The sequence below is a fragment of the Scyliorhinus canicula genome, chromosome 6 (genome assembly GCF_902713615.1).
Source record: "Scyliorhinus canicula chromosome 6, sScyCan1.1, whole genome shotgun sequence".
In the NCBI taxonomy this organism is placed as follows: Eukaryota; Metazoa; Chordata; class Chondrichthyes; order Carcharhiniformes; family Scyliorhinidae; genus Scyliorhinus; species Scyliorhinus canicula.
Genome location: NC_052151.1, coordinates 171,636,895 through 171,649,184, shown reverse-complemented (window position 1 = coordinate 171,649,184; position 12,290 = coordinate 171,636,895). Strand labels below are relative to the sequence as shown.

The 12,290-nt window shown below is 43.5% G+C and overlaps 1 protein-coding gene across 4 annotated transcripts in view; it reads left to right on the top strand.

The window, feature by feature from the left end:
• The window catches only part of mak (male germ cell-associated kinase), a 74,850-nt gene that overhangs the window by 24,685 nt on the left and 37,875 nt on the right, over nucleotides 1-12,290 (top strand). For 3 of the 4 annotated variants that reach the window (XM_038800438.1, XM_038800436.1, XM_038800437.1), the window contains one exon: nucleotides 9,967-10,046. The exons of the other annotated variant lie outside the window; for it this stretch is intronic. In XM_038800438.1, coding sequence (XP_038656366.1) covers nucleotides 9,967-10,046 — 80 coding nt within the window. The remainder of the gene's footprint in view (nucleotides 1-9,966; nucleotides 10,047-12,290) is intronic. 4 annotated transcript variants of the gene reach the window in all.

Here is a 12,290-nt window from a genome sequence, read left to right as displayed (position 1 = left end):
CATGGTGGGTTACTATACCTTGTGCCTCTAACATATGGGATTTGAAGCCACTTAACCACAATAATAAGCTGCACTTTATATAGTTCCTTTTAATGCAGGAAAACTTGCCAAGCATTTCATGAGTGTTATTTCACAAATTGACACTGAGCCACATGAAATATCAGGACAGGTGATCAAGAGCTTGGTTGCAAAAACTGTTTTTTAAAGCGCTTAAAGGAGAGAAGATGGACTATTCTCCTGAGACCAATCGAGGCAGGAAGATTTAATATTTTTAAGGCTGAGTTGAGGCAGGGCAAGGCCATGAAAGGATTTGCTCTGTTTTAATTACCTTTGCTCAAGAGTCGTCAGGTATCTTTCTGATACCACCACAGGGTTCAAAGCCGAATACTGATCAATAACTCAATACACCAGTTAGTAAGTTTGAAATCAATACACATTTATTTACACACAGTCAATTATTACTCATCCATAAACTCTACTCGCTAAACTACAACTACTACTAAAGCCTATACTTAGCTTCGAGTGGCCCACTCAGTCAGAGGAAAAATGGCCGTTTTCCGGTTCTGATACTGCTGGCTTTGAACTGGGATAGGATAGTAGCTAGGAGCGCCTATCTCGTAGTGTGCGTTGACCTTAGACTTACTTGGCTGGTGCTTAGCGGTCTCTCGTCGCTGAGAGTCAAATGCCAAGGTAAGAGTTCTTCCAAGAGCTACCAAGAGAGCGAACTGAACTTGGGGACTCTGTTTTATAGTCCCCAGGGGTTTCGCGCCCTTCTGGGCGGACCCCGGACTTGGTCCCAATTAATTGGACCATGTCCCAATCGTTCGTATTGATTTTCTCCAATACCGGGGTTGTTCCCTGATCGTTGGGCGGGCCCTATGTAACCGTTGGCCTGCCTTTGTTTTAGCTTCCACTGGCACCGGGGAGTCTGTCCTGGTCTCGATTGTTTCCATGTTTCTTTTTGTCCCCGGAGATAGCTCATTACTATGCTAATGGCTATTGGTTTCAGTTCTGTCTGGGTTCTGCAAGTCTTAATACACAGGAAACCTTGCACCTGCTTGTTTTCTAGTGCTGTCCATTTTTCCCTGCACTCTTTGCGAGTATCCATTTTGGAATCGGGCCGTGGCCACCCCAGGTGGCTACAATATGGAGTGGGAAGCTTGGCTTGTGGTCAAATAGGGCAGATTTCCAAAAATTCTGGTTCAGTCTCAAGTCAGTGGCTAAGGAAGTTCCATGGATTTGACGACTAACAAATGGAATTTGTGGCAGGACTGAAGGATATTTCTAATCCAATATTTTATGTCAAATAAGCAGTGTGACAATCAGCAGAAGTGGAGGACTTGGAGAGAATTGGTGGTGAGTTAGAGCTGGATGTTGTCAGCACAGATTTGATGTTGCACTTTTCAGTTGATGTCACTTATTGGAAGCCTGAGATGAGAAACTGAAGGGGCTCCAGGATGGACTTGTGGCAGATTTCAGAGTTAATTGTGTGGCAATGACTGAAGAAACCATTGCAGGAGATCAAATGAAAACGGGTTGTTGGAAGCCTTCTATGTGAAATGAGTTTGAGAAATCTCAACCCTACTCCGCAGGTCATGAACACTTCAGTTCACCTAGTAAGTAACTGATTCAGAGTTTCTAAGTTGGGATCCCAAGTTTGTGTTAAGTTAATTGATATCAGTCAATCCTAGTTTGATGTATGGTAAAAATAGCCTGGGTTTCTTCTCTTGACTAATTTAGGAATGCAATCCATGTTGAGAATGTTCATAAGGGTCACTATTACGATCCATGACAATGGTCATGGGAATGGTCTTGATGGGAACAGAAATTGATTCTGAATTGAATGCATATTTTGGTATGTTAAGCCAAGTGCAATTCATATTGGTATGCAAGACCAAGACTGGTGCATTCAACAACATGCCAGTTAACCAGTGCTTTTCTTGTGCATGCTTTTTATAGTGTGGACCAAGTCCGAATAGATGTGCACACGAGACAAACAATGAGACATTAATTTCTTCATGTTCACAATACTGACCCCTCAGCTGCTCTGTTGGACTGAATTGTGAGTCCTACAATTCCTGCCCAGTTACATAATCCTTCTGCCAAAGCAGGCATTGTTAATTATAGGAAAACAATGCAGCCACTAATGTTACACAGTAGTATTTTTGTATTTAGATTTTTTAAACGAAGGTCGCTCACTTTTTCTTGTTCAACTGACACTTGATATCTTGGGTCGACTGCGATTTGATATAGAACAGTACAGCACAGAACAGGCCCTTCGGCCCTCAATGTTGTGCCGAGCAATGATCACCCTACTTAAACCCACGTAACCCGTATACCCGTAACCCAACAATCCCCCCATTAACCTTACACTACGGGCAATTTAGCACGGCCAATCCACCTAACCCGCACATCTTTGGACTGTGGGAGGAAACCGGAGCACCCGGAGGAAACCCACGCACACACGGGGAGGACGTGCAGACTCCACACAGACAGTGACCCAGCCGGGAATCGAACCTGGGACCACTGGAGCTGTGAAGCATTGATGCTAACCACCATGCTACCGTGAGGCCCCTATCTCTGGTCCAATACAGTCGAATTGCAATACAGTTTCTAATCTGTTTTAATTTGAATCCAGTCCGTCAAACTGGATTTCCCTTTTATGTCCACACAAGTCTTGACCACTGAAACTTTCGAAGTTGGACTAATTTGCTCTAGTTTATAATTATCTGCCAATACCATTGTTGTTGATTACTGAAACGTTGGAAAAGTTCAAATTTATAGAGATCTCCATTGGTTCAGTTGTTGAGGAAATGAAAAGGCCATTTTCTTAGATGCATGGGTGTTTAGCCATATTTAAAGTCAGATATACAGCATAGAAAGAGGCCATTTTGCCCAACATGTCTGTACTAGCCATCAAACACCTATCCATTCTAATCCCATTTTCCAGCACTTGGTTCGTAGCCTTGTATACTCTGGCATTTTAATCCTCTAAATGCTTCTTAATGTTGAGGGTTTCTCCCTCCCCTTTGAGGCAGTGGGTTCCAGCTTCCCACCATGGTTTGAAGATTCTCCTTAAATTGCCTGTCCCTGACTTTCAATCTATGCCCCCTTCAGCTGCTTTGTTAGGTTTTTGACCCCTCTACTGAGGGGAATGAGTTTATTTCTATCTACCCTAATTTCTTCATAATTTTGTACACCTCACTAATCTTTATTAGTGTCACAAGTAGGCTTACATTAACACTGCAATGAGGTTACTGTGAAAATCTCCTGGTTGCCACATTCTTATTTATTTATTTATTTTTAAATAAATTTGGAGTACCAAATTCATTTTTCCAATTAAGGGCAGATTTAGCATGGCCAATCCACCTACCATGCACATCTTTGGGTTGTGGGGTGGAAACCCATGCAAATACAGGGAGAATGTGCAAATTCCACACACAGTGACCCAAAGCTGGGATCGAACCTGGGATGCATTGTTGTGAGGCAGCAGTGCTAACCAGTGCACCACCGTGCTGCTCACAGTTACCAAATTCTGCCACCTATTTGGTATACTGAGGGAGAATTCGGAATGTCCAAGTCACCTAACAAGCACGTCTTTCGGGTCTTGTGGGAAGAAACCGTAGCACCTTGAGGAAACCCACACAGACACGAGGAGAATGTGCAGACACCATACAGACAGTGACCCAAGCCGGGAATCAAACCCGGGTCCTGAAGGCTGTGAAGCAACAGTGCTAACCACTGTGCTACTGAACCGTCCATTCAGGCCCTCCTTCAACCTTCTTTGCTCCAAGGAAAACAAACTCCGGTTAACCGCCTCTCTTCACAGCTAAAATTCTCCGTCCCAGGCAACGTCCTGGTGAATCTATTCTGCACTCTGTCTAGTACAGTCACATCCTTCTTATAGTGTGACAACCAGAACTGCACATAGTACTCTACTGTGGCCTAACAAGTGTTTTGTAAAGCTCCATCATAACCTCCTTTCTCTTGTATTCTGTGCCTCTGTTAATAATCCCAAATGTCACCTTAACCACCTTATCTGCCTCTCCTTCTGCCTCCAGGGATCTTTGGACTTGAGCTCAAAATCTTTCTGGCCTTTTGAATGGCAGTCCGCTCAGATGTACTTTGTGTATTCCCTTGCCTTGTTAATAATCCCAAAATGCATCCCTTCACACTTTTTACATTTTCCACTGTTCTGTCCATCTGACCAGCACATCTATTACTTCTAAATCGATGATTTACTGTAATTGTAAAGGGCATTGGGGAGGCCACACCTGGAGTATTGTGTGCATTTTGGTGTCCTTATCTGAGGAAGGATCTTCGGAGGAGGGGGGCAGGCTGGATCAGGGTATTAAACTTAATGATCAGCCACGATCATAATGAATGGCGGAGCAGGCTCGAAGAGCCAAATGGCTCCTCCTGCTTTTATTTTCTATGTCCTGTATTGTAAGGATTTCCTCCCCTCTTCACCATACAATTATTTACCACACTACCATCTGTGAACTCATAAATCGTACATCCACATCTAGATCATTGATGCACAATACAACAGCAAGAGACCCAGCACCGATCGCTATGGTGCACTACTAGACATAGGCTTCCAGTCATAAATACAACTTTTGACCATCACCCTCTGCATCCTGCCACTAGGCCAATTTTGGATACAATTTGCCAAGTTGTGCTGGATCTCATGGGCTCTTAGCTTCTTAACTAGTTTCCCATGCAAAGCCTTCCTGAAGTCCACGTACACTACATCAACTGCACTGCCCTCATTGATGCAACTAGCCACCTCGCAAAATTCAATCAAAGAAATTAGACCTGATCTCCCCTGACAAAGCCAAGTTGACTATTAATCCTTGCCTCTCCAAATGTGGAGGTTAATTCTGTCCATCAGAATTTTCTATATTTAAATCGTCCTTCGCTATAATTAACACATGCAAAATACTTATTTAATACCTGACCAATGTCTTTCGGCTCCACACACATTACCACTTAGGTCCCTACTCTTTCCTGGTTAACCTCCTGATCTTAATTTATTTATAAAATAACCGTGGAATTTTCCTTTATTCAGTCCGTCAGTGTTTATTTTTTCAAGATTTTTTCAGTCAGAAAAAACTTGGCAAAAGAAACAATGACCACCAGTGAAGCATTTTTAACTGTGATAGATTTTCTGTTATCTCAGTGGACAAGGTTTAAATTGGGTATGGTTAGTTGATTTTGTAAGCTGCAGAGAGTTCACTTTATGGCCATATGCTACCACGTAAGTTATTGTTTTGTATTTGTAAGTTCATGTGGAGTAAGGAGTTTAACAGCTCCATGGGTGTACCCACATCACATGGACTAGCGGTTCAAGAAGGCAGCTCTTAACCACCTTCTCGAGTGAAATTAGGGATGGGCAATAAATGCTGGCCTGACCAATGATTCCCACGTTCCTGAATTTAAAAAAAAAGCTTCAAATGCTGAGCCCAGGACTATTCTTGTCAAGAACCTCGAATACCCGGCTGGATTAGTTCAGAATTGATCAGTGTGTCAGAAGTTTGTTCAATTGCAAGCTGAGTGTGGGCTTGCGAAAAGTTCACTTGCAGCAACTGTATTCATGTAGGCACACAATTCTCAATCCTAATTTCCACCCACCCTCTCCCCATATCCCCATGAGGTTAAGAAGTACGTTTTCGGTTTTCTTCTGAAAATGCTTTAAAGTCGATTTAGAATTAATCTTTAGTGGTATTGTCCACAGTGCAGTCTGTCTGAATCTAGTTTGGGTGATTCAGTTTGCCAGGTCAGTTCTTGCCCATAAAAGTGACCATGACTCGTGTCTTGTGTTCTTGTCTCAATAAGATTCCAATGAATGTGCTGGTTTGGGAATATTTTTCAAACTTTATTTATTTTCTGAAACATGTGCACTGTTCGGCACATAAGTTTTCATGTCAAAGATAATATGCTAAGATGACTTGTTTACACCAATGAAACTACTTAATGACAGGTCATTTTTAGTGAAGGGGTGGATGCTCCTGATAAAAAAATTTATCTCGAGTGATAAAATCATTTGAAAACTACAAATAAACTGCACCAAGTTACCATTCTTAAATATATGAAGTATATTTCAGAGGAATGAAGGAAAAAGGAACATTTACATTCTATTGTGCTTACCGATGCACTGTATCATTGAAAGTTTGTCATTATGAAAATTCTTCAAAAAAATATTTTCAGGCATTTTTGTAAAAACTAACCAAAGCAGAAGAAAAATCATACATTATAAATAACCAATACCCAAGCACCCACTCCCCACCATCGCCCCCTTCTCCCATCCTGCCTGCTCCATTTTAAACCACCCCCCACCCCCCTTGTTGACTCGTCAATCCTCCTTAAAGAAGTCAATGAACGGCTTCCACCTCCAACGCCCCCTCAGGATGAACTTGACCTTCTGCAGCCTCGGGAATTCCGGCAGGTCACTCAACCACACGCCCCCTGCTTTCGGCGGCTCGAGTCCTTCCATCCAAGAAGGATCTGTCTCCGAGCTATCAGAGAGGCAAAGACCAAGACATCGGCCTCTCTCAGCCCCTGGACTCCCAGGTCTTCTGACACGCTGAATATCGCTACCTCTGGACTTGGGCCAACTTCACCCCCAGCATTTTGGACATTACCCCTGTCAAACCCCTTTTGCTTTGGATGTGCCCAGAACATGTGAATGTAATTTGTGGATCTTCTCGGGCACTGCCCACACCTATCCTCTACCCCCTTAAAAACCTACTCATCCGCGCCACCGTTGTATGTGCTCTTTGAATGACCTTAAACTGAATGACGTTTAGCTTCGCACACGACGAGGTCGCATTCACCTTCCGCAGGGCCTCAGTCCACATCCTGGCCTCCACTTCCTCTCCTACATCTGCTTTATATTCCCCACTGGGGCTCCCTCCCAATCCATCAGCTCCTTGGAGACTTCAGACACCTCTCCCTCTCTTATCTCGTGGTTCAACAGTACTTTATCCTGCAATCCCAGGGCAGGAGACTGGGAAAAGGCGGCACCTCTCTCCTCACAAAATCCTGGACCTGCAGGTACCCAAAGCGGTTCCCCTGGGGAACTTCTACTCTTCTAGGTCCTCCAACTTTGGAACTGCCCCCTAAAACAGGTCTCCGGAATCGCTCAATCCCTGCCTGCCGCCACCCCCGAAACCTTGCATCTAGACCCCATGGTGCAAACTTATGGTTGTGACAAATCGGTGCCTACCCCGGGGAACCCTCCAGTCCAAACGCTGCCTCCACTACCCCCACACTCTCCAGGCCGACACCAGCACTGGGCTCATGGAGTGCCTGGCCAGTGAGACAGCAGAGGTGCTGTCAACAACGCTCTTAAGTTTGTTCCCCTACAAGCAGCCACCTCCATTCGTCCCGACTCCGACCCCTCTCCCACTACCTATTTCCTAATCATGGTGATGTTCACTGCCCAGTAGTAGTTCATTATATTTGGCAACGCGAGCCCCTGCTTCAAAAAAGCCCTTAGGTCCCTTGGGGTCCTCCCTGCCCCCACAAACCCAGTAATCAGCACATTGACCTTTTTTGATACACGCCTTCGTGGCAAAGATTGGGAGTTTCCGAAATACGAACAGAAACCTTGGCAGCACTATCATTTTTACTGTCCCGCCAGTGACAATGGCAGCAATCCCACCTCTTAATGCCCCCTTCAACTGTTCCACCAATCAGGTCAAATTCAACTTGTGCAACTGCACCGAACCTCGCGTCACCTGAATGCCCAGGTATCTGAAGCTCGCCCCCACTACCTCAAGTGGCAGATTCCCCAATCTCGTTTCCTGCCCTCTAGCCTCAATCGGGAACACCTCGCTCTTTGCCATGTTCAACTTTTACCCAGAGAATCAGCCAAAATGCCCTCCATACTACCCAGCAGGTCGTCAGCGTACAGAGAGACCTTGTGCTCGGCGCTACACCCTCCTGCCCAAGCATAATCCCTCTCCCATCCCTCAATGCCCGAAGCGCCATTGCCAGCGGCTCTATTGCCAAAGCAAAGAGCAATGGAGAGAGCGTCACCTCTGCCTTGTCGCTTGATGCAGCCCAAAATACCCCAAACTCACTCAGTTCATCCACACATTTGTGGCCGGTGCCTTGTACATCAGTCGGACCCAGTCTACAAATCCCTGCCCAAACTGCACCAGCATCTCCCACAGATATTCCCACTCCGCCCAGTTGAACGCCTTTTCCGCATCCATCCCCACGACCACCTGCCCCTCCAGAGACATTGAATAGCCTTCTTACATTCACCGACAGCTGCCTCCTTCCTCTGCTGGCTGAACTTGGCATTCAAAAACTCCACGAGCTGCTCTGTTGAAGACTGGGCGGGCACAATAGCCCCCTTGCCCTCTGCCATCTTATCCTGTGGCACACCACGAAGACTTTCCTATTCCAGCAGCTCTTTTCTTCTCGCCCCACTCCTAATTCGTAGATCCATCCACCAGCCACACCAGAGGAGTAACTCATTCTCCAGATACTCCTGCACCTCTTTTCATCAAAACATTTTCCCTTCGGACTGGGAAGAGGCCAGAAAATATCACCTTGAGCAGGAGCCACCAAATGTGCGACTGCTCACTCCATGGCTGCCATTGGAAGTCCACATGAAAATTAATTTTTATCAAACTTGAACACAGGAAATTAAATTTTGTATGCAATTTCCTGATTGTGCGAAAAGTAAAAATTGATTCCTTAATTTTTAGTAAATATGTTGAATAGTGTATAGCTTGAGCCACAGTCCGATAAGAGTGCCTGTTCCAACACCAACAAAAGGCAAAAGCCTCACCTGACTAAATGTGATGACAGTCCACCAAGTTGGGAAAGAATGGCGGTGATTCTTAGACATCTGGGTCAGTTTACATTCACTTAGATATCAGGCATTTCAAGACATGTTCAGGAAATGTAGTCAATCTGAAACAGAAACTTTCAGTTCCATACCTGGCCTGTGGTGATCTGGGTGATCTTGTCCAAAATGTGACTCTGGAACTGTCATTGTATTGACCTGCTATGAGTTGGAGAGGCAGAAAAACACCACCCGTGTTCAACTTGCTAATCACTATCCCGCCTCGGTGACTGATCCTAGAAAATACATATTAATGGATGCCAGGCAAAAGTGAAAAACAACTGACACGCACTCTGACCAAAATAACATGTTTATGTTATTGTTTTGACTCGGGTGTGACAGTCATTGATTGATGACTGGGCCTTGGGGGCGTTTGTGGGACTCCATCCCAGTTGGTCGGTCTAAGTGCTCTCCGGAGAAATGAGAGGAAAATTGATCATGGAAAAACAATTGTTTTAAAAGATATGTGGAAAAATCATGGTGTGACAACTTTTTCTGGGCCATTTTGATGATTTAGAGCTTGAATATTCCCAAATGATGAACTTGAATCGAAATTCTGGTTGCTATGTTTTTAAAAACTATTCTACTGAATGACTTTTGATTGAAAATGGCACAGGCCTTAAAAGACTGGCTGAAATTTAGTAATTTTGGTATGTTTTTCAATAAAATCCCTTGACGTACATGGCAAAACTACAGATTTGAGAATATTGTATCATGGTTCTGAGTGAAAATTTGAATATTTGCAGAGGCAATGAATGTACAGTAATTTGAGAAAATTGCAACAACGAATGCATTGTGAACAATATAATCTAATATTGTAGCATTAACCTTGTTGCAGTGAATTGATCATTTAGAATACGACCATTACCTTCCATCTCTCATATATGCATTTCTCATATGTGGAATATTTAAAAAATAAATAAATAAATAAAATTGCATCCCTACATTTAAACAGAATTTAGAATTAATGCCACTTTTGGATTAACAGGTTTGCCCTGTTCAAAGCCAATTAAATATAATGTTGGCAGTGGAATACTTGAGAGCCCGAGTGCCATCAAATGATAATCCTGTACTTGTTCAAACTAATTGATTTTTCTTTCCAGAAACCGACTGTTTCCTGAATCGTCTATTAGAAATATCATGTACCAGATACTGCAAGGATTAGCTTTTATCCACAAACATGGTAGGTGTTCAAAAATATTTGAGGAGAAAGGTTCACGAATGCTTGGCAATAAAATAAATATTTAATGTAAAAAAAAAAATCTATTTCTTAATTGAATAATTCTGTCCATTGAAGCCCAATTTGTTGGATCTGTTTTGGGGAGAAATAAAATTATCTGGTTCCTCTCATAGGCCCCATTCTATGACCTTGAGCCATTCCTTTCTGGATTTTGAGCTCTGCTGCCAGGTCTTTCTTTCAACCTACATCTGCACATGTTCTTAGTATTTTGCACTTTAAATTTAAGAAAAGATTGCTGTTGAAGATTACGGCACATTATTGAAAACAAAACGGGCAGCTGGCATTTTGAGATATTTACAACTCCATTTTCTATCCGCTGTAAAGCATACTAATTAGTTAATGTCAGTTAGGTATTATTTGTTTCATAATATTTAGCTTAATTTAATTCATAATAGTTCAAAGTCCACCAGGACTTGAGCATATGATCTAGGCTGATAGTACTGTAGAGTACACTACTTGGGGTTTGCCCCACCCCCCGCCATCTCTGCGTTTGAGGTATTGGTAGCATAGTGGTTTGCACTGTGGCTTCACCGTCAGGGTCCCAGGTTCGATTCTTGGCTTGGGTCACTGTGCGGAGTCTGCACGTTCTCCCAGTGTCTGCGTGGATTTGCTCCGGGTGCTCTGATTTCCTCCCACCTCCGGGTGCTCCGATTTCCTCCCTCCCACAAGTCCCAAAAGACGCGCTTTTTAGTTGAATTGGACATTCTGAATTCTCCCTCTGAGTACCCGAACAGGTGCCACAGTGTGGTGACTAGGGGATTTTCACTGCAACTTCAGTGTTAATGCAAGTCTACTTGATACAATAATAAAGATGATACTTTGTGTCTAACTTTACCAAGGAAGAAGATTCTGCCCAGGTTATGGTGAAAGAGGAAGTAGTTCAGATATGTGAAGCATTTTGAATTGACGAGGTGGTGGTTGGTATTGGATAGATTATCTGTACTTCAGGTTGATAACTGGACTAGATGAGATGCATTGAAGGATGCTGAAGGTAGTGAGCGTGGGGCTTGTGGAGGCACTAGCCATAATGTCCCATCTTCCTTCGATGCAGGTGGGTGCCAGACTACTTGAGAACTGCAGCTGTTACACTTTTGTTCTAAAAAGGCTATAAATATTAGTCCAGCAACTACAGACTTCAGTGGGGGAGCTTTTAGAAAGTATAATTCAAGACAAAATAATCACTTAGACCATGAAAACCAAAACAGATTTGTTGAGAGAAAATTGTGTTCAACTAACTTGCTGGAATTCTTTGGTGAGGTAACAGAGGATTGATGAGGGTAATGGTGTTGATGTGGTGTGCATTGACTTCCAAAAGGATTTTTTGATATGTTGCTGCAAAATAAGCTTGTGGGCTAAATTGGAGGTAATGGAATAAAAGGACGGTAGCAAGATAATTTGGCTGACTGACGGGAAACTGAGAGGGATGTTGAATGGATTGTTTTTGACGAGAGGAAGGTTTATAGTGGAGTTTCCGAGGGATGGGTGTTGGGACCCCTGCTCATCCAGATGCATGTTAACGACTTAGACTTTTGTATCCAGGGCACAATTTCAAAATTTGTGGATGATATGAAAATTGAAAATATTGTGAACCATGAGGAGGATAGTGGTGTTGAGCTTCTACAGTAAGAAGTCTTACAACACCAGGTTAAAGTCCAACAGGTTTGTTTTGAATCACTAGCTTTTGGAGAACTGCTCTTTCCTCAGAAGCTTCAAAAGGACATGGGTTGGTAGAATAGGTGGACAAGTGGCAGATGAAATTTAATGTAGAAAAGTATGAAATGATTCATTTTGGTAAAGGAATGCAGAGAGACTATATAAAATAAAGGGGATGCAGGAGCAGAGGAACCTTGGTGTAAATGTGCATGAACATTTGTGGCAGAGCATGATTAATAAATAATGCAGCATCTTGGGCTTCATTAGTAGTGGTACAATACACGAGCAAGGAAGTTACATTAAGCTTGTATAGAACACTCAACTGGAGTGTTGCGCCCATTTCTGGGAAAAATTAACTACTTTAGATGAAGTGCAGAATGTTTCCAGGGCGGCACGGTAGCACAGTGGGTAGCACTGTTGCTTCACAGTCCAAGGGTCCCAGGTTCGATTCCCGCTTGGGTTACTGGCTGTTCAGAGTCTGCACCTTCTCCCTGTGTCTGCGTGGGCTTCCTCTGGGTGCTCCGGTTTCCTCCC